The sequence below is a fragment of the Apium graveolens genome, chromosome 4, assembly GCF_009905375.1.
Source record: "Apium graveolens cultivar Ventura chromosome 4, ASM990537v1, whole genome shotgun sequence".
In the NCBI taxonomy this organism is placed as follows: domain Eukaryota; kingdom Viridiplantae; phylum Streptophyta; class Magnoliopsida; order Apiales; family Apiaceae; genus Apium; species Apium graveolens.
In genome coordinates this window covers 303,646,015-303,673,501 of record NC_133650.1, presented here as the reverse complement: position 1 = coordinate 303,673,501, position 27,487 = coordinate 303,646,015, and the positions used below count along the sequence as shown (strand labels likewise).

The 27,487-nt window shown below is 40.7% G+C and overlaps 1 protein-coding gene across 1 annotated transcript; it reads right to left on the bottom strand.

The window, feature by feature from the left end:
• Nucleotides 1–18,881: 18,881 nt before the first annotated feature.
• On the bottom strand, nt 18,882–19,349 carry LOC141719990 (uncharacterized). The gene has a single exon (XM_074522351.1). The coding sequence runs from the start codon at nt 19,347–19,349 to the stop codon at nt 18,882–18,884; it is 468 nt and encodes a 155-aa protein (XP_074378452.1).
• Between the last annotated feature and the right edge of the window lie 8,138 nt (nt 19,350–27,487).

Sequence of the window (27,487 nt, the reverse complement as noted above, 5' to 3'; positions counted from 1 at the left end):
TTGGCCTTCCTATCTGCATATCCTTTAGTAGTCAACATGACTTATAATTTCCCTCAACATTTAAGAATTATATCTCAAATTCAGAGACTGAAATGTGCTATAACACTAGACTTATTTCTAAGTAAAGCTACACCATCAACGGATAGCCAAAGTGGTCTTATCCGTTGAGGCTACAAACACGATTTCTACTTAAGTGTTTTGTTAAACATATCATCAAACAAATGCACATATATTCCTAACAATCTCCCCCTATTTATGTCTATAAGAATTGTAGACATAAATTCAAGGTTAACTTGATGATAACAAAACACTTAACAAATATATGAACTAAAACTAAGTAGAAATTTAAAAGTGCTGCAAAAGTGTATGTACTAGAAGGTAATTGAAGATTTACAGTGTTTCCAAGGGTGCCCCTCTAGCCTGAGCAAATCATCTTTTTCTTCTTTGATCCCTGGTTTTCTTTCCTAGCCCTTTGTCATTTTCCTCAATTTGGAGTTGGAGTTGTCTGAAGAATTCAGCTTCATCTTCATCACTGATATCCAACTTAGATTGCATTTCTTTGAGAGTTCCCCTTTCTTGAATGAGTAAGGTTCTGGGCAAAGCATTGGGCTCCCTCCAAGTTTTCCTTATGTTGACAATCTTGTTGAGAATTTCAGTCTTGGCAGTCCTGGTAAAGCCAGAATCCTTTTGTATGGCTGAAAAGACTCTGATCAAGGTAGAGTAGCCTTCATTCAGAATCCTGTAGAGAGGCCATGTTCTTTCCCCAGCTCCTTTGTATCTGAACACCAATCTCTCTGGTAGCTGTCTGTAAGCAGCAATTCCCCTTACATCCTCCAGCTCATCCAGATAGAGTTCAATGTCTGAAATTTCTTTTATGTCACATATGTGAACATAATCATCTTTAGAAATGGGTGGCTTAGGGTTAGGTTTATGTTTTTGAGTGAATTTCTTAGAGTTTAGGGGAGGTGTAGATTTGGATTTTCTTTTCTGTTTCTTTGGTAGTGGAAGAGTGGTTAAAAAGGTAGGCAAATTGATGGTGTCCCAATCAATAGGTTCCTCTTTTGGGATGATTGGTTCACCATGGATGTTTATAGTGGGATCAGCAACAAAGGGTTCAGGTATGGAAGGTAGAGATTTAGTTTCTTCAGTGTTGCCTTCACTCCTTCTATGTGCCTTGGCCTTTCTTCTGTTTCCCTTCTGCCATTCCTCTTTTTCCTCCATGCTTTCACCAAATATACTCCCAAAAACCTCATCTAAGTTTGCAATCTTGTCTTCACCCCTGACTTCAATTCCTTTCTCATTTTCAACTAGACTTGACTTTAGCTTTTGTTCAAGCTTTGCTTGTGCTCTTTTGTCAGCCTTGAGTTTTTCAGCTTCTTTCTTTAACCTTTTGGTTTCTTCCCTCTTGGCTATTGAGAATTTGGGATGTCCTTGCATCATACATATGCTCTTTCCCTCTCTAAAGATAATAGCCATGTTTCTCCTTACTACCTCATCCATGGTCTCCTTGTGTTTTATGATGCTTGTACCCAAAACTTTGTCTTCATCAGGCTTTGGAAGAGGAAAATCCACTTCTTTCATCTGAGCAAAGTCTAGAGGGTTCTTTGTGGAGTCCTTGCTGGATCTGGTGTTGGGCTTGAGAACCATAGGTTTTAGATTCTTGAAAGAAGTCTCTCCAACCTTATTTCTCCTTTTTGGCTTGTGCTCCATATTGATTGGTTCAACCTTTGTGCTATGTTTCACAAATATTGATTTATCTTGTGTTGAGCCAAACAACTGTTGCATTCTTTCATCAATTCTCCTCCTTTGATCTTTCACTTGAATTTCAGCTGCTGCTAGCTGGATTAAATCAATTCCATCAGGCTTTCCTTTGATTTGAATGATTGGAGAAGTAGTGATGGCAGGAACTAGCACTTTAGATATTTGGATTTTTGTAGATGGCTCTCCTTCCCCTTCCCTTTTACTCTCCCCCTTTTTGTTATCATCAAGGAGAGGGGTCAAGCCCTGTGCTTTTGCCAGCTGCAAAAGTAGATTTGTTTGAGATTGTTGGTTGTGAAGAATGGTGGCCACAGAATCTTCAATAACTTGAACTCTGTCTTCCAATTTGGCCAGCCTCTTTTCAGTATGTGATTCCTTTTTCAATCTCAACAAAATGTCCTGCATTGTACCAAAGGGCATGACTGAATCCAATTTTTCAGAATTGTATGATTTCAAGTCAGCAATATCCTTTCTGAGTTCATCCACACTCAGATTCTGTCTTACTTGCTGCAACTTCATGAGATGCAGTGAGTCCAAGTGAGCTGTAAGGATAGCCTTTGTACCAGCATGAGAAGTTTTCTGAATGGCCTGTTTGATAGTACTGATTTGTTTGACTAAGGAGACATTGAATTGCCCTGTTGTAGACTCCTTTGTGAAGGCCCATTCAGGTAGATTTGGAATAGAACTAGGGCCTTCATCTCCCTCTAAGTTCATGCTTCCATCAGAAGAAACAAAGTCATCATCATCAGAATTTACTCCAAATTCTTCAAATGACTCACCAGCTGTTGAAGGCATCTTGTTAATAGCAGTTTTGTCCCTTTGAAGAGATGCTGTTGTATGTACTAGATGTAGTGTCTTTTCTGCCTCCACATTGCCCTGTGCAGCCAATACTTGATAGGCTGAAACAGGATGAGTAAAAGTGTCAGCATCCAAGGAAATGTTATCAATTACAGCTTTGTAATGTTGCTGAAATTGTCTTTCCTTTTCAGCATCATTCACAATCATTGACTCACTAGCAATGGCTGGATCCATCCTTATATCTGCTGTACCTGCCTTTCTCTCATTTTCTCTATGTTCTTGCATCAGGGGCTCCCCCTGGCTCACACAACTCACTCCCTCACCTTCACCTACTAAGGTGGTACTCCTCTCACTTACTTTTGCCATGCTGGAAGAAATAGCATGCATATTTGAGCTCTCAATCTCTCCTTTTGCCTGGGAGCAACCCAGCCTCTCACTCAAATTGTCACTCCCTTCCCTCAGTCCTAGAAGTGATTGTACAGTAATCAAGTCTTCTACACTTGGAATTGTTTCAGTTGTGTGTGTAGAGACTATCAACGGATGAGGAATAGCCGTTGAAGGTGAAACTGATGGTATCAACGGATAACTGCTGTTAAGCTTATCCGTTGAAGAACAACCACTTGTCAACGGATGAGTGATATCCGTTGAAGAAGAAAAAGAAGTAGAAATTGAAAGTGATATAACTGTTGAATCTGTGTAGATTGATATGAGTTTTGGTGACACAGATCCTTCAATTATATCTGAAAGAATTTGCGGGTGATCCAACAAATCATCTAAAAGATGATGATCACCTGTATTTGAGTGGGGCTCCTCCCTGAGTTGTAAAGAGGGAGAATCAGGAATTGATGGGAATAACATATCCACATCTAGAGATGGTGAAGAAGTGTGTGGTGATTGATGTGTGTTAATTGTGAGAGAATGGGGCTGTGACTCCACATTTGTTGGAGCCACATCAAACTGAGTTTGAGAAGGCATAGATACAGATGGATGTATCTGTGCAGTGTGTGCACCCTGTGTAGAAGATTGGGTTCTAGCTCTCTTTCTTCTAATAAAGGCTTTTGTTGGTGAGTGTTTGGCTTTAGTGTCCCTCCCTCGTTTGTGTGTTCCTGGTTGGGAACTATTTTCAATAGTTACATCCTTTTGGGAGGATGCAGCTAGGGATATGCTAGTAACCTTTTCAACCACCACAGCTTTTTGAGAAACTGTGGCTTGGCTAGCTTGGGAAGCACTTTTCTCTCCTTCCTTATCCTGGGGGTTTCTTTGATGTTCACCCCTCCCCTCACCACTCACACCTTGTTCACTCCCCTCAGGGTTAATGGTAGGTGTTACAACTGTTGTCTTTTGAGAGACAACAGAGGTAGTTTTCTTTGTCTTTGATTTTGAAAGTTTAGTTTTGGTGACCTTGGTAGGAATCTGTTGGGGCATTGTCACAGATTCCATGGCCACACTAGAAGATAAAGAAATAGAGGGGTTGGAAGAAGTAGGAGTTGTAGAAGCAATTACCTCACCTACCTGAGGTGCATTCATGATTGGTAAATATACCAATGGTACACTGCTGTTGAGATCCATTCTCAATAAATCTGCAAGAACTCTTTTCTCTTGTGCCCAACACTTGAGTTTATTATTCTCATTCGTAATGACCAAACCTTCAGCAACATGGTTAGCCAATAACATAAAGAATCTAGCATAATAGATGTTATTAGGTCTATTAGCTTTGTTACCTAATCTAGTACCCAATTCTAGCATAACATAGTTGCTAAAATTAAAATACCTATCAGAAACAAGCATATAGAGCATATTAACAAGAGATGAAGTTATGGCATCAAAATTGCTAATTTTCCCAGAGAAAACCTTGATAAAGGCATCCCCAAGAAAACTCCATTCTTTCCTAAGGCCTTTTCTTTTAATACTCCCTAAACTAGCAGAGTTAAGAGAATAACCTATGGAATCTAACATGCTGGATACATCATTATCAGTGTGTGGTGTCATGGCATTGTTCTCAGGTAATTTAAAACATGCTAGTAAGTCATCACAGTTAACACAGTGATTTTTACCTTTGAGAGTGAAGGAGATAGTCATATCTATGGAGTTGAACTCAGCAGTTGTCCAAATCTCCTCAACTACTTCACAGTAAATCGTTGGGGCTTCCAGCATTGCATAGCTAAGTTTATAGTTTTTGATGAAGTCCATCATTTTGTGATAATCTGAGTGGGCTTCATTCTTTTCTACCAAAGCTATGAAATTGTTCTTCTCATAGATGAACCCAGATTGAGACATAATCTTTACTACTGGTGCCATTGTTGTGAGTAGAAATTGCAGAGAATAACTTGAAGGTTTTGCAGAGAGAAAATGGTAAAAGCTTTGAAATTTCAAGAAAGCGTAAAGTAAAAATGAAAAATCAGAAGGGCTTATATACTTTCTCAAATTAAAAAAAAAACATAAATAAGAGATTAAACAATAAATATGTGTAAGTGAATTTCAGCCGTTTAAGAATAAACTGTAAGTATTCTAAAAACTACCTTTAAAACAAATACATACAGCTGTATGTATGAGTATCAACGGTTAAGACAATAGAATCAACGGCTGTGAAATACTTGAATCGACTGATGTGATATTTCAACGGATAAGGTAAACTGTCATCCGTTGAAGAGCACTTCAGTTTTATCCGTTGACGGATAAAAATTCCAGAAATGTATATGACTTTCAACGGATAATGAAAATCCGTTGATAGAACAATTTTGACTTTCAACGGATAGGGAATATCCGTTGATGGAATAATCTATGTTAAAAATCAAACTTGTTCTTGCAGCTAATACATTTCAGGCTTCAATTCAAATTGCAATAAGGACATGAATTTTAAGAGTAATTAAGCATACCTAGCTCACTTACCAATCTTGTGAATGTTGATTCATCAAGTGGCTTGGTAAATATGTCTGCAATTTGTTGTTCACTTGGAACAAAATGAAGTTCCACTGTACCTTTCATCACATGTTCCCTAATGAAGTGGTACTTGATATCAATGTGCTTGGTCCTTGAGTGCTGCACAGGATTCTCTGTTATGGCTATGGCACTTGTGTTGTCACAAAAAATAGGAATTCTATCAACATGTAGTCCATAATCAAGGAGTTGATTCCTCATCCATAACACTTGAGAGCAGCAACTTCCAGCAGCAATGTATTCAGCCTCAGCTGTAGAAGTAGAGACTGAATTTTGCTTTTTGCTAAACCACGATACAAGCTTGTTTCCCAGGAATTGGCAGGAGCCTGTTGTACTTTTCCTGTCTATTTTGCAACCTGCATAGTTTGCATCTGAGTAGCCAATTAGATCAAAACCAGACTCTCTAGGGTACCAAATTCCTAGATTTGGAGTCCCCTTGAGATATCTGAAAATTCTTTTAATAGCTACTAAGTGAGATTCTTTAGGGTCAGCTTGAAATCTAGCACAGAGACATGTAGAAAACATTATATCTGGTCTACTGGCAGTTAAATATAAAAGTGAACCAACCATGCCTCTATAACTTGTAATGTCCACAGACCTTTCAGTCTTATTTAATTCAAGTTTGGTGGCAGTGGCCATGGGAGTTTTTGCAGATGAACATTCTATTAAGTCAAACTTCTTTAAAAGATCATAAATATATTTAGTTTGACTAATGAAAATTCCATCACTAACTTGTTTAACTTGTAAACCAAGAAAATAGGTTAGTTCTCCCATTAGGCTCATTTCATAATTACTTTGCATTAGCTTAGCAAACTTTTTACAAAGCTTATCATCTGTAGATCCAAATATTATGTCATCTACATAAATTTGAACAAGTATACTAGAGCCATTAACATTCCTAAAGAAGAGAGTTTTATCAACAGTACCTCTAGTGAAGTGATTCTCCAAAAGGAATTTTGATAAGGTTTCATACCAGGCTCTAGGTGCTTGCTTCAGTCCATAGAGTGCTTTCAACAGATAATACACATAGTCTGGAAAATTTGGATCTTCAAACCCTGGGGGTTGACTTACATAAACTTCTTCCTCCAATTTCCCATTTAGAAATGCACTCTTGACATCCATTTGATAGACTTTGAAATTGGCATGAGCTGCATAGGCTAGAAAAAATCTGATGGCTTCAAGTCTTGCAACAGGAGCATATGTCTCATCAAAATCTATTCCCTCTTGTTGAGAATAGCCTTTAGCAACCAATCTGGCTTTATTCCTTATGACAATGCCATTTTCATCCATCTTGTTTCTGAATACCCATTTTGTGTCAATAGGACCTTGTTCTTTGGTTTGGGTACCAGCTTCCAAACTTTGTTTCTCTCAAATTGGTTCAGCTCTTCCTGCATAGCTAATATCCAATCTGGATCCAATAAAGTTTCTTCCACTTTCTTAGGTTCCTCCTGAGATAGAAAACTACTATACAGACATTCATCTTGAGTAGCTTTTCTTGTTTGTACTTTAGATGATGCATCACCAATGATCAGTTCAAAGGGATGATTCTTGGTCCATTTCCTTTGAGGTGGAAGATATACTCTAGATGAGGTGACCTCAGTATTGTCATGATGTGAGACAGAGTGTTGATTAGTTGAAACTCCCCCTGAGTTGTTGGTCCTTTGCAGGGAACTTGGAGTTCTATCAACTGATGATATAAATCGATTATCCGTTGATGAACTATGATCAACGGATGCTTCATTTTGTACTTCAACGGATGATGCACTATGTCTTTCAACGGATACTGCATTGCCTCTATCAACGGATGCAGAATTTTGTGCATTATCCAAGGGCATGTTTTGAATCCCTTTTGAAGTGTCATCTCCATCAGTCTCCTCTTCACTATCATCATAATATATCTCAATGTTGTCAAATTTGAGTCTCTCATGGTGTCGCTCATCTGTTAGTCCATCAATCTTTTTATCATCAAACACAACATGCACAGATTCCATAACAATGTTGGTTCTTAGATTGTAGACCCTATAAGATTTTCCAGCTGAGTAACCAACAAATATCCCTTCATCAGCCTTTGCATCAAACTTCCCTTTATGATCAGATTGATTTCTCAGTATAAAGCATTTACATCCAAAGACATGAAGAAAGTTTAGAGTTGGTTTTCTTCTCTTGAACAACTGATAAGGAGTCATGCCTTTAGCTTGATTGATCAAAGAAATATTCTGAGTGTAGCAGGCACAATTAACAGCTTCAGCCCAGAAATATGTTGGTAACTTTGATTCTTCAAGCATTGTTCTAGCAGCCTCAATTAAAGATCTGTTCTTTCTTTCAACTACCCCATTTTGCTGAGGTGTTCTTGGAGCTGAGAACTCATGCATGATTCCATTTTCTTCACAGAACAGCCTCATTGTCAAATTCTTGAACTCAGTTCCATTGTCACTCCTGATATTCCTAACCTTCAAGTCAGGATGATTATTGACTTGCCTGATGTGATTGATAATGATTTCACTTGCTTCATCCTTTGATCCAAGAAAATAGACCCATGAAAACTTTGAGAAATCATCTACAATCACTAAGCAATATCTTTTTCTTGCAATTGACAATACATTGACTGGTCCAAACAAATCCATATGTAGCAGCTGTAATGGTTCATCAATTGTTGTTTCAAGCTTCTTTTTGAATGATGCTTTCCTTTGTTTGCCTTTCTGACAAGCATCACACAAACCATCCCTTGAGAATTCAACAAGAGGAATTCCTCTAACTAAGTCCTTTTTGACTAGATCATTCATTGTCTTGAAATTCAAATGGGATAGCTTCTTGTGCCATAGCCAACTTTCAACTGGACTTGCTTTGCTGAAGAGACAAGTAATAGATTCTGCATCAGTAGAGTTGAAGTCAGCTAAGTACACATTTCCTTTTCTAACTCCAGTTAGAACCACTTTGTTGTCTTTCTTACTGGTGACAACACAGGCTTCAGAATTGAAGGAAATTGTATTCCCTCTATCACATAGTTGACTGATGCTCAGTAAGTTGTGCTTGAGACCATCAACTAATGCAACTTCATCAATGATGACATTCCTTGTTGAAATCAAGCCATATCCCATAGTAAACCCTTTGCTGTCATCTCCAAAGGTTATGCTAGGGCCAGCTCTCTCCTTAAACTCTGTGAGCAGGGAGAAATCTCCTGTCATGTGTCTTGAACAGCCACTGTCCAAGTACCATAGATTTCTTTTGTTTCCCTGCACACCATAAAATCAATCAAGTTGATTTTGGTACCCAAGTTTCCTTGGGTCCATTCATGTTAGCCTTTCTCCTAGACTTCATTCCTTCTGCATCTTTAGACTTAGGTAACTTTGAGTCAACCTTGATCTTAGATGTAGTTGGTTGAGGTGTAGGGTTAGTCACAGAATCATTTAGCACATTTGGAATTTGATAAGGCATGGATTGTGCAAACATGTTATTCCACATAGGCATATTGTATGGCATTTGAGGCATACTAAATGCAGCAAGATAAGGATTGTTAAAATATGGCATGTTTGCAAAATGTGCATAAGGATTCTGTTGAGACATAACAGGCATAGCATGCAGAGGTGATGCAGACATATTAGGCATGGAAGAGGGTACATATATGGGAGATTTCTTAATAGATTTGCAATTAGCAGATAGATGATTAACACTATTACAATGCACACAGCTTTTTCTAGGAGCATACTTATCAGGTGTGTAATTGTTATATTTGTTAACCCCTACCATCCCATTTCTATTAGATTTCCTTTTAGTTTCCTTTTTATCCTCAACCACTTTGAGCCTATTCTTTAACTGTTCTAAGGTCATGTGTCCTATATTCACCTTACTGAAATCTTTGGATGTGCTTGCTTCTTCTTTGACAAAGTTCTTGGAAGTTAAACCAAACTTTTTGTTGAGTTTCTTTAGATTTTCACTGTTAGAAACATCTGCCTATTTTAATTGAGGAACCTTCAACGGATGCTCCTTTTCTTCCTTCAACGGATAACTTTCATCATCCGTTGATTCCACATCCGTTGACAGCCCATCAATTAATTCCATTTTCTTTTTGTTTTTATCCCAGGCAGTCTCACAAAATGATTCAATTCCTTGGACCTTGACAATTTGAGCACTAACATCCCTAGATGTCTTCCAGGCTTTAATCACCTCTTGCTCTCTCTCTAATTGATTAGAAAGTATTTCTACTTTCTTAACAGATTCAGCTAGTTCATTTTCAACAGATATACAATGTAGCTTAGTTTTCTCTAGGTCAATCAACTTATCTTCTAACACAACATTTCTATTACTTAAAAACAGATTGTTCTCTTTAATCCTACTATTTTCTTTAGCAAGAGATTTAAGAGACACACGCAAGTGATACAATTCAGTAGACATGTCATTAAAAGCATCATTGCACTCTTCTTTAGTTAGCTGTGTTAAATCAGTAGTGATTACCAGGTTGCTTGATGAACTAACTTCATTTTCCTCAGAATCAGCCATGAGAGCCAAGTTGACATATTCCACATCTTCATCCTCTTCTTCTCCATCAGCTGCCCAGTCTTTTTCTTGAGTAATGAAAGCCTTCTCCTTTTGCTTGAGCAGATCAAAATATTTCTTTTTGTAATCTACTTGGTCAAATTTCTTCTTTTCAGTAGTTGGCTTTCTGCACTCACTTGCAAAGTGTCCACTTATACCACAATTGAAACACTTGAACTTGGATTTGTCCACCATGTTCTTATGAGGTTTAGTGGCTCTAGTGTTTTTCTTAAATTTCATCTTTGCAAATCTTCTGGACAGAAATGCAAGATGCTCATCAATACCATCAGAGTCATCTTGGCTGGAGTTGTCTTCATTCTCAGCAACTTGCTCCTTCCCCTTGCTTGATTCTTATTTGCTTGTGCCATCTTTGGAGTTTAATGTTGATCTCACAGTTTCTTGTCTGCATTCTTTCTCATTTTCAGCTACCAAGGCAACTGAACCTCCTTTCTTTCTTCCCTTCTCCAATACCTCATCATGTTCCAGCTCTAGTTCATAAGTCTTCAAGATTCCATATAATCTTTCAAGAGTGAAGTCCTTATAATCTTGAGAGTTTCTCAAGGAGACTGTCACGGGTTTCCATTCCTTTGGCAAGGATCTTAAAAATTTAAGATTTGAATCCTTCACCTGGTATACTCTACCATACAGCTTCAGTCCATTCAACAGCTTTTGGAATCTATTGAATGTGTCATTTAAGGATTCATTTTCTTCAAAATGAAAATACTCATACTGTTGAATGAGAAGCTGCATTTTGTTTTCTTTTACTTGTTCTGTACCTTCACACAGTAGCTGAACTGTGTCCCAAACCTCTTTGGCAGTTGTGCAATTTATCACATTATCAAACATATCCTTGTCAAGACCATTAAACAAAATGTTCATAGCCTTCTTATCCTTGTGGACTTCTTCTGTGTCTTCCATTGTCCATTCTGCTCTAGGTTTTGGAATGGATTGACCAACAACAATTGTGGCTGTAGCAACTGTGGCTACTTTGTGGGGAATGTGAGGACCATTCTCAATGCAGTTTACATAACCTTCACTTGGGAGAGTAGATGAAGGTGCATTTTCACCTTCCAATGGTGATAACTGTCTTTGTCAAGAACTGGGATTTTTACTCCAATATCCTTCTTACTCATCTTTGTTAGTTTCCAAGAACTTTAAACTCTTTGTATGTCAAGAGCCTGCTCTGATACCAATTGTTATTCCTATTGAACTAACAATGAGATTTACAGAAGGGGGGTTGAATGTAAATCTCAAAACTTTTTCAAGTTTTGAGCAGTTTCAAAGGCTGTGTGTTTAAGATAAACAAGTGTGTGAATTGCTTTAAGCTAATACAGACAGATATATATTCAAGCACAAAAGTACAGAACACAACAGACCTTAAAAACTTTTCTGGTGGATTTGTTGTTCCACCAGAGATGGTATTTCAGAAAATCTGTGATTCAAGAAGTTGATCACAGCTGCATCCTAGTACAAACTAGATAATTTTTCTCAAGATTTTTCTAAACAGCTCTGGAAAAATTCTATTCTAATTACTAGCTGCTACTTGGTTTATATAACACTAAGTTTACAAGTGAAGACAAAGATAAAAAGTACAATAATAAAATAAGTTCTCCACTTGTTTCTTCTCCATTTTACTCCAGTGCATTGTTGACTATTGCCTCTTTATACTAGAGTAGAACGGCTGCTTTTTCTGATGTTCCTGAAATAGGCTACCACATCTCAGTTGTCTCTGTCAACCCATGTGCCTCTGTTTGTAGGTACAACTACCACTTGTCAACTGCTATTTAACAGAACATCCGTTGAAGCCTTCATCCGTTGATGGCTTTATCCGTTGATGTGTTAGCAGTTGAAGCTCTATCCGTTGATGCACTCATCCGTTGAAGGATGTTATTCGTTGAAGCTTTAGAGACATCCGTTGAAGCTTTGTTTCTCATCCGTTGAAGGTCTTTAAGTTATCCGTTGACACCATTTCATTTATACAAAATTACAAGGCATGAAATATTTACAATTGGCCTTCCTATCTGCATATCCTTTAGTAGTCAACATGACTTATAATTTCCCTCAACATTTAAGAATTAAATCTCAAATTCAGAGACTGAAATGTGCTACAACACTAGACTTATTTCTAAGTAAAGCTACACCATCAACGGATAGCCAAAGTGGTCTTATCCGTTGAGGCTACAAACACTAGATTTCTACTTAAGTGTCTTGTTAAACATATCATCAAACAAATGCACATATATTCCTAACAAGTGTTTTGATTAGCACAATGCGGAATAGAAACTTAATTGAATCAAAACATAAGTAATTAAAAACAAGAGTCTTTAAAAACTTTCTGGTGGATTTAAACAATTCCACCAGAGATATATATTATATATCGAGAAGACTCTGTGTGCAAGAATGCTCATAGCTGCTTACAAATCGAACTACTGAGAATATAGGGAAATGCTAAAGATTCTGCTTTCAAAGATTTCTCTGTTTTTCGTATCTCAGCTATATCATTTTATTTGCTACGTTCTTGGTTTATATATTACCAAGATTTCAAAGTCAAAAAGACTAAAAAATATAAAAACTATCAGTCTTAAGCTTTGCTGCTTTTCGTCCTCTTTTACCCAGTTAATGGGCTTCCACAGTAGATTTGTATACATCTCGACGGCTGTGCTCAGTTTTTACTGTTCAACTGCTGTTTGAATTCTTTATATGATCATCCGTTGGACTTTATGAATATCCGTTCGATATATGATCATCCGTCGACTTTCTGAACATCCGTTGTTGGCTTAGTTGATCATCCGTCTCTTGCTATATTAAACATCCGTTGATAGTCATTTGATCATCCGTCGATGGCTTTGTTAATCATCCGTCGGTAGCTATTTTGGCACTTGACTTCATTTCACTTATGCAGAATTACAAGACATCATTTATATACAATTAATCAACCTATTCTGCATATCTAGTTAAAGTCAACATGACTTATAGGCTACTACAGAATCTATACAAAGATGTATACAGAACTGTGCTACAGACTTATTATTACATAAGCTACTCACTCGATGGATAATAAATTAACATCCATCGGGACTATAATGAGTTATCCGTCGGGACTATAATTCTTATCCGTCGAGTGCTACATTATTTCACTAAGTAAAATCTACTCAGATGTTTTGTTTATGAAATCATCAAGTACACAACATATGCACAACAGTGGTTATTGGTGGCTGAGATTGCTTAGGGTTAGTGGTGGCTCCTTTATGCTCTCGCTTCTGACCCATTAAAATTTGCCTATGTATCCCTATTTATACGGAATCAAGCCAACGTAGTTCTTGGAGAATAAGAAACCTAATGGGCCTATACCTCTTGTTCCGAGGTCTAGTGGAAAACCCACTGGAAACTGTCTTCTACTAGCTTTAGGAATGTCCACCGATGGAGCCCAACCACAAAGGCCCAAGGCTCGTCCGCGGCTTCGAGACTTCACAGATAAGGCATCTCCCTGGCCAAGGATAACCATCCGCTACCAGCGGTTTCTCTAGTCCGTGGACGCAGGTATAGCCGTGGTTCACCCCAAATGTTGGACGCATCCTTGTCCCCCGGTAAGGAGCCCCTACCAGATTACAGGACAAGTGATCCCAAACTTTTGGGTGCAAAGTGCAGGATACTCCGAAGTCTCCCAACGAGGACACTCGTTGACTACAGAGACAAATCTCCCAAAGCACACACCAGAATTTACCCCACATCCCCAATGAGGACACTCATAGACTACAGGAGGAGGCCTTCCGTCCAGGCATACCCCTGGAGGTCTCTGACCACGGACACCGTCTTCCTGTAGATGTACTATAGGAAAAAGTTCTTCAATACAGTACCTGCAACAAATACGTTAGTAATAATCATCTCTGTCTTCCTTGAATCCTCTTGAAAACTCAGCCAAACTAATATCTCATCAAATCATCTTTACTACTTTAGGACGCGCCCTGGGCATTTTCCACCGGTAAGGAATCAAATCGAAGGTATTAACTAAAACCTCCTTCTTAATCAACAGGGCGCACCTCCCTCTTCTCATGAGGGTGCACCTTCGATGTTTACGAAGTGCATCAAAGCAATAATCCTTCAAAAACACATGACGCGCCCTTCCTTAATTCAAAGGGCGCGCCTCTTCCCTTTTTAGGAAGGAAACTTGCCTCGTTCTCTCCTTAATTCTAGGCATTCATATCTTTATTTTAGCCACATTATTTGACTTTGACCCAAAGTAGGGTTTATACCAAATTTCAGGCATAACAACTACCCCCAAATTCCATATGTCATTGGAAATGGGATTGGAATTTTTACTTATCTTTATCAAAATTTATATAAACTTATTTATCAATACTTTTTTACAAGGCGCGCCTTCAACATGGCGCCCCCTTTGAATTTCCAATTTTTTTTATTCAAAATTTCAAATTGCTGCAGCCGGACAGGGCGCGCCTTCTTGAAAACGTATTCTTGTAATTCGAACGGTTTTTAAAATGGTCCCTTTTATTTCGGGAATCGTGATAGACGTGATGGACATGATTGATGGGACCGACAACTGTCATTTTTACCTATAAATACAAGTAATTACTTTTTACCCTTTTACTTCATTACCCCTCTCTTACTTTACTTTTCTCTCAAAAACACCACACCGACGGGAGACATATTTGTTCAGAACCGGCCTTATTCTCCACCATTTCTTCAATTTTTTCGGTCAATCTTCTTCTCCGATCAAAAAGGTACATAAAGCTTTTTATATTTCTGAATTTCATCAATTAAATCATCATGCATGACATATAAACTGTTCATCTTCTATTCTTGAATATGTATATTTTTGTATGTATATATCATATGTATTCAAATTTTAGTGGCTTTAATCTAAAATGTTTGGGTTCTGAAATTCAAATTCATGATTTTAAGAATTTCAACTGTTATTATTTTTTATGCCTAATTTGGGATCAGAATGCGTATATCACTGTACCCATTTTAGGTTTGCCAACAACTTAAAGTGAGCCCTTTCTTTTATCCATCAGCAAAGATATCAGATTTAGACGCGCCTTATTCCTTTATAGGGTGTGCCTTTCCTTTTAAATAATTTTTCCTGTGCTGTAATAAATATAATTCTCATGGGGCGCGCCTTCTTAGTGTAGGGCACGTCTGATAAATTGATAAATGCTTGTTTACCCTCCTTATAATGGGGCATGCTACCTTTCCAACACTTGCCTTCTATTATCCTTCTCTTTTCTTCTTCTTTTCTTCTTTTTTTTTAACTAGACACGCCCTCAATGATGTTTGCTTTTTCTTTTGGCAGCTGAAAGACGAGGGCGCTTCTTCGCTTTTCCACCCCTTCAAGGAATTGATTTCGAACCTTGGAATCTACTCTCCTCCTAACACTTACTTTAAACCTCAACCTCTGAATGCCCACCATACTCCTGAGTTTTTAAACCGGGCGGCGCGCCTTGTCAAAGATTCCAAAGAAGGCAACTTGATGGCCGATTCCTCTAACAGTTCATCTATGGACCACATCCCTCTATCTCGTAGATGTGGCAAACAAAAACTAGTCCAAAATGAGACTCTCCTGCTCCTATCGAGACAGAATTCGACGATGATGATTGGTTGGAGTCCTTGAATGCAGATAGATACATGGGCATCGAAATTGGAGTAAACGTTGGGGAAGGACCATTTAAGGTTTCCTACAGGGCTATTTCTCCAAGCATTTCCCTACAACAACATCAGGGCGCGCCCACTCCTCCTACTCCAGATGGCGCGTCTGATGATATGTCTCCTGAGCTTAAGGAAGAATCGAATTTCTTTGATGAAGACACCTTACAGGTCTCTAATTCCCCTGAGCCTTCCCCCATTCCATTTGAGCATTATGAGGTTTCTGATAGTGAGCTGGACTTCGACTGGAGCAAGTATGAGGTCTGCATAGAGGCTGTGAAGAAACATTTCAGAAAAGAGCAAGGGAAGTTATTTTGTGTGGGGCTCTCCTCTAATTCTTCAGATGAGCAATTAGAATGGCTGATGGAATATTATGATATGGAGAGGATATGGGTGCGCCCTCTAAGCATGATGCGCCCCCATCTCTTTAATTATGGCAGAAATTTCAGGATTCCTAGGATGGTTACAAGCCCAAAGCTGGTGTCCCTGTGAGTGGGCGCGCCTCTCCATCATTTTTTGAGGGATGTGATCGAGATGTATGACTTGGCGCCACTCCAACTGTCTCCTAACAGCGATAAGTTTGTTCTGGCTCTATACATCTTATATATGGACATGGGTTTCCCAGCTCCCACTATGAATGAGGTGAGTCATTTCTTCAGCCTTAGGAAATCTGATCATGGATATTATTACTTAGTTGTGGACAAACAACACAACAAGAAAGGCTTATCCTCAGGGAAAGTCAGCCATAAAAAGGAGTGGAAAGAGAATTTCTTTTATCTGTATGATGTGCCCAGGATCAGAATTCAATTTAACAGGGAACCAAGTAAGGGCGCGCCTTTATCCTCGCTGCCTTTTGTCTTTTTTACCTATTCTCATATTCTTTCTTTTTATTATAACAGAAAAACCTTCTGTGTACGAACTTGAGGGCGCGCCCAAGGAGTGTGCTGATTCAATACTTAAAATTGTTGCAGAAAGATGGAACTTGAAGACATTAGTCACTAGGTCCAACTTAATGAGGGTTGGGATCATGTCAGATCGTGTTGGAACCAAATGCAAATATATGGAGTTTAGGAAGGGCGTCCCTATAAATCGCGTCATGGAGATTGATAGTGACGAAGAAGGGGATGAAGATGAATATGAGGACAGTACCGCCCCACTAGAACCTCCCCTAGGTTTGGATAACCCAAGCATTTAGGAGGGAGCGCCTTGTAATTCTTGTGGCGCGTCTTCTATACATTGACTTTATCTTATGCACTTTTATATAGTGATCTAAGTGTTTACTTATCCTGTTTAGTATACTGTTCTGTACACGCTATTTTCTTATCATTCCTTACTTATGTCATACATTCTTGCATTCATGTGCTTAATGACATATTTATCCTGTTATATTTAAAAATTCAGGGCGCGCCCTGCTTTCAGGCTCGCCTCAACTTTTTATTCCTGATGTCTTTCCATATGTTTTTTTGTGCAGAAATGGCTCCTCCCAAGATCCCTAAATCATTTGGATCTCGTACTGGCGAAAAACCCAAGGCAAAGCCAAAGAAAGATGCTACCATGACTCAAATACCTACTCTCACTCCAATCCCTGTTCCTCAACCTGTCCCGGTTCTAAAGAGGCCAATCATTGATCTGACTAAAAAACAGGGCACGTCTAAGAGACCAAGGGCTGATGGCGCGCCTTCCGGATCCTCTACTGCCCTGTCCAGGCCCATTGGGTTCTCTCCATGTGACAGACGAGGAAGTGGAACAGTGGCAAGGTACGAGTTTAGAGGATGCTACCAAGGCTTCTATCAAGGCTTCTTGCCAGCTATTTATCCACTCTAATCAAGTAGTGGATAAACTTTTGGGAGAAAAGGCGCGCCTGGAAAGGCTGCAAGGTGACAACAACATTTTGCAGAACACTTTGAAGGACAAAGATTTTCTTCATGCCAAGGATATCAAATCCAAGGACTCTGAAATTTCCTTCCTCAAAGATGAGGTGGCTAATCTGACCTCCCAACTTGAGATTGCCAATAAGAAGGCTACCTCTCTTCACACTGAGCTGGGAGGATCCAACATGAGGATTGAGTACCTTGAAGTGCAGCAAAAGAATGGGTGGCCTGAGGAGAAGATGGATGTCACTGATGAGACTTTTTCCAATGGTTTCCACTTCTACAGGATTGGTTTTGTGGCTAACGATCCTGATTATACATTTGAGAAGTTTGGGGAAGAGATGGTGGCTGAGATGGTGGAGTTCAAAAAGGAGTATGCTACAGAGATCAAAGCAAAAAGGGTAGAGCTTGGGTTGGAGGAGGAAGAAGCTGAAGGCGCACCCACTGATGAGGCTTCTAAGGACGCGCTTGAAGTCGACCCTACAATTCCTCTTCAGTCGATTCCCCCAACTGAGAATGCCGAGGGCGCGCCCTAATCTTCTTGTTTAGTCTTGTCCTTTTAATCCTGGTTTTTTATATACATTGAGGTTCCAGCCCTCTTTTGATGTTGTGCAAATTTGTATGACTGTATGTTTTGCTACTCTTTAATTTGCATTATGACTATCGTAAGGTTTCATTTAACTTTGTTTCTTTCAGTATGCATATAAAATTTGTCAAGGCGCCTCTATCATTAGGGAGCGCCTTATTTTATACAGGGTTTTGTCTTAGTTTTTTCTAGACAATCATACACTTCTATTTTTGCTTTGACAAGATTTGATAAGTATACGGAAGTTTGAGGCGCGTCTTACAATAAAGGCGCGCCTTGATATTTTAACCATGGGTGGACATAGAACATAATATTCTTCCAAATCAGATATTCTTAGATATGAGGCCTTACAATTTCTGATTTAGAGAAAATTGTTTCTTAGTACATATTCCTTAGATGTCATGGATATCTTTTGTTTGTGTATTACAAATAACTTTTCCTTTATCATTAAGGGGCTCTTTACTGAGGGCGCGCCCTAACTTTCTCTTATATAAACCAAGCATATAAAGCAATTTGAAGCAACTTTTTTCTTTTACTGATAATGCGCTCTAGTGTACAAATTACACCAGTCCCATGACTACTATGCTCTGTGGGGAAATTATTTGAAAATTTTATCCTTCAGCTAATTCCAAGGTTCGTAACCATGTATACTATCCCCCTAGACTAGGAGGAATTTATTTGCTACTAGTCTATTACATAAAAATCAGTTATAAGAACGAGGGTGCTGAAACCACACCCTACTGATTGTACTTCCGCAAGTGCTCTGCATTCCAAGCCCGGGGAATAAGCTTGTCATCCAAATCCTCTAAACGATAGGTTCCCTTCCAAAATATAGCTTTGACCTTGTATGGTCCTTCCCAGTTAACTCCAAGCACCCCATATTGAGCTATTATATTATTCGGCATGACTTTTCGCAACACAAGATCTCCCACCTTGTAAGGCACAGACTTCACCTTCTTATTAAAATACCTTACAATTCTCTGCTGATATGCAGCAAGCTTCAACTGAGAGTTCATTCTGGCTTCGTCCAGAAAATCTAGGTGGAGCCTTTGGTTAACTTTCGCATCTTCCTCAACAAACAAATTCCTTCGTAGAGATCCATCTCCTACCTCTACGGGGACCATAGCCTCATATCCGTAAGTTAGCAAAAAAGGGGACTCTCCCGTGGTCGATCTAGGAGTTGTGTTGTAAGACCAAAGGACCATGGGCATCTCCTCAATCTCCTTTCTTTTCTTCCAGCTTAGCCTTTAAAGTGTGTTTGATAATCTTATTTATGGCTTCTATCTGACCATTGCTTTGTGTGTGGTAAACCGCAGCAAAATCTTTCTTGATGTTCAATTCTTCACAAAGCTTCTTTAGCTCTTTACTATCAAACTGTTTTCCATTATCTGATATGAGTTTATATGGGATACTGAACCTGCAGACTATGGAGTTGAAGACAAAGTCTTTGATTTTCTTTGCCGTGATCGTGGCCAGTGGCATAGTTTCCGCCCATTTTGTGAAATAATCAACAGCCACCACAACAAACTTCACAACCCCTTTGGCCTTGAGAAATTCCCCAATGAGATCAATCCCCCACATGGTAAAAGGCCAAGGACTTGCCAGCGAAGTGATAGATGCCGACGGGGCATTGGAATAATTAGCGAATCGTTGGCAGCGATCACATGCCCTAACAAACTTGAAGACATCTTCTTTTATGGTTGACCAGTAATATCCTTGTCTGAGGACTTTCATCGCCAACGAACCACCCCGCGAGTGATTGCCACAAATACCTTCGTGTACCTTCCTAAGAATATAATTCCATTCTTCTAGATCTACACAATGTAACAGTGGTTGGTTAAACCCCCTCTTATACAACACTCCATCATATTCAACGTACTTCGCAGCCTGGTAGCGAAGGCATCGAGCCTGTAACTTGTCTTATGGCAAAGTTCCCATTCGAATATAGTCATGAATGGGAGTCATCCAATTTTCATGTGGGATCTCCTGTGTCTGGAACACCCCTACCTCTGGAATACTCGGGATTTCTTGGATCCCCAAAGGGATTTGCCCAAGTTGAACGCTGTCCATTTGCGACCCCATCTTTGCCAAAGCATCTGCATTGCTATTTTCTTCCCTCGGTACACCTTTTAGCCTAACACTTCCAAACCTTTCCAGTAGACGCTGCACACATCTCATATATAGCTCTGTCCGAGGTCCTCGGGCCTGGAAACCTCCGTTGACTTGGTTCACTACTAACTCTGAGTCACTTCGAGCGATCAAGTTCACAACCCACACTTTCAGAGCTATCTTCAAACCATTGATTAATGCTTCATACTCAACATCGTTGTTAGTGACGTAAAACTTGAAGTGAATGGCACTCATCAGACGATGCCCTTCCGGGGTGATCAAAATAATCACGGCTCCTGCTCCATTATTGTTTACGGCCCCATCGACATGCAAGATCCACCAAGGGTGCGGGAACTCTTCTCTCATGTTATTAGGAGGATTCTCTTGTGAGGAAGGTTCTGCCAACACTATAGCCTTATCGTCAACTTCAGAGTCAAACTCAAGTATGAAATCAGCCAACGCTTGTCCCTTGATTGCTTTACGAGGGCAATATTCCAAATCAAATTATCCCAACTCTATCGCCCATTTTAGCATTCTTCCTGATGATTCTGATTTATGTAGAATATGCCGGAGAGGATAAGCAGTGCGGACCTCTATTCGGTGAGCTTGGAAATATGGCCTTAACTTCCGTGCCGCAAGGATAAGGGCGTACACTAATTTCTCCATGCTGGTATATCTAGTCTCTGCATCCAATAACCTCTTACTGACATAGTATATCAGCGACTGTCAACCTTCTGCTTCTTTTACCAATGTCGCGCTGATCGAATACTCTGAGACTGCCAAATAAATGATCAATGTCTCTCCATCCTCTGGCTTGGCCAACATGGGAGGGTTTCCCAATTGTTCTTTGATTTTTTGAAAGGACTCCTCACATTCCGAGGTCCACACGAAGTCTTTTCCCATTCCTTTAATTGCTTTAAAGAATTCTTTGCATATATCTGAGGACTTTGATACAAATCGATTTAGCGCCGCAATCCTTCCGGTTAAACTCTGCACTTGCTTAATGTTGGTGGGAGATTTCATGTCCAGCAGGGCCTTGATCTTTGCAGGATTGGCTTTGATTTCTTGGTGGTTAACCATGAACCCCAAGAATTTCCCTGATCCCACACCAAATATACACTTCTGGGAATTCATCTTCATTCTATATTTTCTCAAAATGTGGAACATCTCAGCCAAGTCCGCTATATGATCCTCCGCTCTTTTAGATTTCACAAGCATATCATCCACGTACACCTCCATTGTCTTTCTGATTTGTCCCTTGAACATTTTGTTTACCAACCTTTGATAAGTTGCCCCAACGTTAATTAAACAAAACGGCGTCCCAATATAGCAATGGAGCCCCCTATCAGTAATGAAAGAAGTGTGTTCTTGGTTAGGACCATACATGGGGATTTGGTTATAGCTAGAGTATGCGTCCATGAAGCTCAGCAGGGCATGTCCTGCCGTAGCATTGACCAACTGGTCAATTCTTGGCAAAGGGAAGCTATCCTTTGGATACGCTTTGTTTAGATCGGTGAAGTCCACACATGTTCCCCACTTGCCGATAGGTTTTTTCACTAACACCGGATTTGTCAACCAATCTGGGTAAAAAGATTCTTTGATTAGTCCGACATCTAAGAGTCTATCTACTTCTTCTGTCAAGGCAACAGCCCTTTCCCCACTTACGACCCTGCGCTTTTGTCGGACCCCTTTGCGTTTGGAATCAATGTTCAATCGATGGCACATGACCTTTGGGTCAATTCCCACCATATCTGAATGGCTCCACGCAAATACATCAAGGTTTGCCAAGAGAAATATTGAAAGCCCTTCTTTCAATCTCGGAGCCAACTGAGATCCAATTCTCAAGACTTTGCTTGGATCCTTTTTATCGACATGGGTTTCAATCGTGTCTTCCACTGGCCCTATCTTTTCCGTTGGCATTGGTATCCATGGATCTAAGTCGAGCTGATTATGATCCTCATCATTTTGCATAGAAGGCGCATCCTCTTGGAGAGGAGCATCAACTTCTTCTGCCCAGAAGGCGCGCCCTGTGTCATAGGGGCATCCACTTCCTTTGGATTTCTTGAGGATAAGGGCGCGCCCTCATGGAGAGGGGCATCTACCTTATACATATCTTGTCCAAGACACTGTAAGACATCAAATCTTCCTTCGAGCCGTTCCCTGTTGAAATTTGCTTGGATTATGTCATTTGGGGGCTCTTCTTCTTCCAACATTTCAATCCTGATTGTGTCTTCTAAGAATAACGTCGTCGGAGGCAATTCAGAGGGACATTCATTTTCTCGCTCAACATAGTAATGGACCCGAATTTCCTCGATCGGTTGTTCGATACTTCTTTCTCGTTCATCATTTGATGCATCTTCGTTTCAGACATCCTTTCTCCTAAAGCCCCTTATAGCTTGCCTGTAACATTCTCGAGAGTCATATTGAGAGCCCTTTATGCTTTCAACTCCGTTTTTGGGTTGGAAACTTGATGGTAAGATGGTGGATTAAAGTGATGACCCTCATTTCCCTAAGAAAAGGTCGTCCTAGCAGCACGTTGTGGGATGAAACCTGATTTAGAACCTTGAACTCGAGCATCTTTGTTACGGACAACGGACTTTCCGCCAAGGTACACGGCAATCGAATTGATCTCATGACTCTAACTCCTTCACCAGAGAAACCGTAGACCCAAAAATCTTCTCCTGACATGTCCCGATCAGGTAACCCCATCTTCTTAAAAGTGTTGTAGTAGAGGATGTTTTCCGAGCTTCCATTGTCTACGAAGGCTCTATGGACATTCTTGGTTCCGATTTGGATGGAAATAACCCAGTGCATCATTGTGAGGGTGGTGCACCCACCGGGCATCTGCTTCCCTGAAGGTGATATCTATGGATTTGCCCTTAAATACTTTGGGTGGCCGAGTCTCCACCCTGTGAATGTCGGTTAGATGTCTGAATCGGGCTTCCCTTGCATACCTTGCCAAGGCTCTGTTACTGCATTCCATCCCAGGATCTCCATGTAGATTTCTCGGATGCTACCATCCCTGACGAACTTATTTTCTTCCAGAATTTCGTTGTTAGACCCCTGAGGGGCACGACCTCCTTCTTCCTCTACCCCGTCGGCACCATCTTTATGTCTCCTTACTTCCTTCACCACCCATTCGCCAAGATATCCTTCCTTGATAAGAGCTTCGATCTCATCCTTCAGTTGCCGACGCTCATGTGTGTTGTGTCCGGATGACTTGTGGTATTCACAATATTTCTTCTTATTTTTGCTTTACCAAGATGATAGAGCCTCATGTTTTTTAAACAGCCCCATGTTCTTGTTTACCTCAAAGATGTGTTCAATAGATGCGGCCAAAGGCGTGTATCTGATCGTTCTGTTGTCATAACTCGAGGGAGGGCTCCATTCCCTCCTTGTGGTCGTAGCATTTACCCGATTCAGGCTTCGACTACTCCTTCGATATCTTGGGCTTGGAGATCTGTCTCTCTTCGTCGCTCTACCTTTCTGGCTTGTTTGCAAAGTTGGATGTACCTCTGCCAGAGATTTTTCTATGACCTTAAATGATTCTGCCAAAGCAAAAACATCTGCCAGAGTAGCTGGGTCTTTTCCCTGTAAATGCTTCCAGAAATACGAGCTGACCCTCAACCCTGCTATCAAAAAACTTTTCAAAGCTTCGTCCGAAGCACCTTTTACGCTGGTGGACTCAGCGTTGTTGCTTGACGTTGGAAAGAGTTGTGATGGACGAAGCATATCTCACAGCGGCTTGGAACTTGGTCAAGAACAGCGTCTTCATTTGGTCCCAGGAAGTGATCACCCCCGGTCCGAGCTTCTGAAATAATTGTTGGGCGCTCTTCCTAAAAGTCGCCGCCAAGAGCCGACATCGAGCCAAGTCTGGGACTTGATACACGTCCATCTCTATATTGAATCGGCCCAAGAATTCCATAAGATCCGAACTTCCATGAAAACGGAGATCGCTAGTAGTGTTACGATATTCGGCCGGCAACTGAGCTTTTCTTACTGCTACAGAGAATGGAGAAGGAATTTCGGCCATGGCCGTTACTCTACCTTCCAAGTGGTTGAGCAGCCTCTTCAGATCATCTACATTGAAAGTTCCCACACCTGGGATAGTTTGCATGTGAGGCTGCAGACCTTGGGGCTAAGGTGGAGGTACTACTACCTGATCCCTACCTGGAGGAGCTTGTTGGTGGTTGGTGTTTTGGGCGTCCTCAGGTATCACAATCACTTCTCAGTTTCGTCCCTGATTTCCCTCCAGATTTTCTCCTTGACCTCGACCGCGGTCCTGAGCCATCTCGCGATCATAGTTTATCACATCCCTATGACCGTAGTAATCAGCATAGCTATCGCTTTTAGCTCGACTATACCAGCGGGCATCCTTGTGACCATGATAGTTGTTGCGGCGGTATCCATCTAAATACCTACCTCGACCTCCATTGGGGTCTTCTCCAACGGTCACTTCCATATCCTCGACCATACCGGTCCATCGATCTGCGGGGAGGAGCTCTCTCATGACCGCGATGCCGCTCCTGATTCTCATGAGAATTCAGGGGCACACGCGTTTTACCATGGGGCGTCACATCTTCGCGATCGGCCTCTTTTTTCCATTCTAGCAGCAACATCCTTAGATCATCGTCGCCCAAGCGATCCTTTAAAGCTGCAAAGCCTCGTTGCTCATTCTCCGGCATGGACTCCGCTTGCCGACGTTCCTCAAGACTACGCCCGGACCGGTGTGGGTGCGTAACTACCCGGTTATCTGCCCGTAGTACTTCTCGACCATCAACATCTTCATCCACAAGTTCAGCAATCAGGGTTACATCGTTGGAATAGTTCAGACGTCGCGGGGTTATTGGTATACGCCCATCTCCAGTTCGATCGCACCCGGCCAAGGCATCCCTATCAGTCATAGGAGCCTTCCCAGGTGCGTGAGCAGCACGATTATGGCGAAGGCCCCTTCTGGTCTTGCGTCGCTTCACAGTGCCCAGCCTTGAGTCGAACCCGTTCAGAGCATCTCTCATACGATATAGTTGCTCCAGCAAGTTAGCGTTGCTGATCAGCACAGGCGGTTGACCCCCAACATCTGGGGTGGGGCGGTCAGTCATTGGCGGAACATAAGGCTCATGGCAATCATAGCCATGATCAGACTCATCTTCAGAACTTCCATCATAAAAACTTTCGTCACGGTATTGAGACATCTTTCCTCCTAGATGCAGATCTTGATTAGCCCCTCCTTCCAGTGCCAATTTGTTGACGGAGGAATTTGGGAGCAACAAAGTCTGAGGTTCATAGCCAGAAACAAGATCTGTGATGGTGGTTCTTCGTCGAAAACGTGAACAGTAATCGGTGGATTTGATGAACAGCGTTCGTCGTAAAATATGAACAGTGTTTGGTGGTGGTGGTTACTGGTGGCTGAGATTGATTAGGGTTAGTGGTGGCTCCTTTACGCTCTCGCTTCTGACCCCTTGAAATTTGCCTATGTATCCCTATTTATAGGGAATCAAGCCAACGTAGTTTTTGGGGAATAAGAAACCTAATGGGCCTAGACCTCTTGTTCCGAGGTCCAGTGGGAAACCCACTGGAAACCGTCTTCTACTAGCTTTAGGAATGTCCACCGATGGAGTCCAACCACAAAGGCCCAAGGCTCGTCCGCGGCTTCGAGACTTCACGGATAAGGCATCTCCCTGGCCAAGGATAACCCTCCGCTACCAGCGGTTTCTCTAGTCCGTGGATGCATGTATAGCCGTGGTTCACCCCAAATGTTGGACGCATCCTTGTCCCCCGGTAAGGAGCCCCTACCAGATTACAGGACAAGTGATCCCAAGCTTTTGGTTGCAAAGTGCAGGATACTCCGAAGTCTCCCAACGAGGACACCCGTTGACTACAGAGACAGAACTCCCAAAGCACACACCTAAATTTACCTCACATCCCCAATGAGGACACTCATTGACTACAGGAGGAGGCCTTCCGTCCAGGCATACCTCTGGAGGTCTCTGACCACGAACACGACCTTTCTGTTGATATACTACAGGAAAGAGTTCTTCAATAGAGTACCTGCAACAAATACGTTAGTAATAATCATCTCCATTTTCCTTGAATCCTCTTGAAAACTCAGCCACACTAATATCTCATCAAATCATCTTTACTACTTTAGGACGCGCCCTGGACATTTTCCACAGGTAAGGAATCAACTCGAGGGTATTAACCAAAACCTCCTTCTCACGAGGGCGCGCCTTCAATGTTTACGGAGTGCATCAAACCAATAATCCTTCAAAAATACAGGGTGCGCCCTTCCTTAATTCAAAGGGCGCGCCTCTTCCATTTTCAGGAAGGAAACTTGCCTCATTCTTTCCTTAATTCTAGGCATTCATATCTTAATTTTAGTCACATTATTTGACTTTAACCCAGAGTAGGGTTTATACCAAATTTCAGCCATAAGAGCGAGAAAAGGAAGGAAAAAGAAAAATAAGTTGAAGTGGCTGTACTCTGCTTTGCTGGACAGGGGCTTTAACTTGCCGTTTTCCACTTCTGATCATCCTATCAAGCCTGAAAGTTTAGCCTCCTCTAAGTTCTACGATACTTGAGGACCTAAAGCTGAAATATATGTTCAAGTACCTAGCTCTTCTGCGGTCTTTACAATCTTTGTTAACAGATCACAAGAGTCTTTTACCTTACCAGACGCGATTCGAGTGAGCAAATGGTTCTTGTGCTTGCCTATGGTCCAAGTCTTGCCACTTCAGCAGTTCCGAAAACATTTCAAAATCAGTGTTTCATCTGGCTGCTGCAGAACGGTTTGGCTCGTTTACACCCCTAGGGCCTAGTCTAATATCATTGTAGTTACTTTAAATCAGAATTTCTACTCAAGCAGAGCTATTTAATTAGTATAAATTCAGGTTCTATAATTAACATTATATAAACTAGACTTGATTTACTATAAAAGATGTTCATTTAAATTAAAATTTAATGAACTCATAATATCACTTACTGTAATATTGTCTGTACTGTGATCATGACTGTACACTCCTAAAATGGGAACAGATTCTATTTTAGATAATGTAATTGTCAATTTACATTTTTTTACTTTAATTATGAGGCAACCAAATTTGATACAAATGCATTGTCACACGTCTTTCTATTCTCAGGTTATAGACAGCAACTACACAAGGATGTGTAAACAAGTATAAATTGCTGTTTTAGGGAGAAAAAGAAGAAGAGTTGCATAATTAGAGAGAGGGAGGAA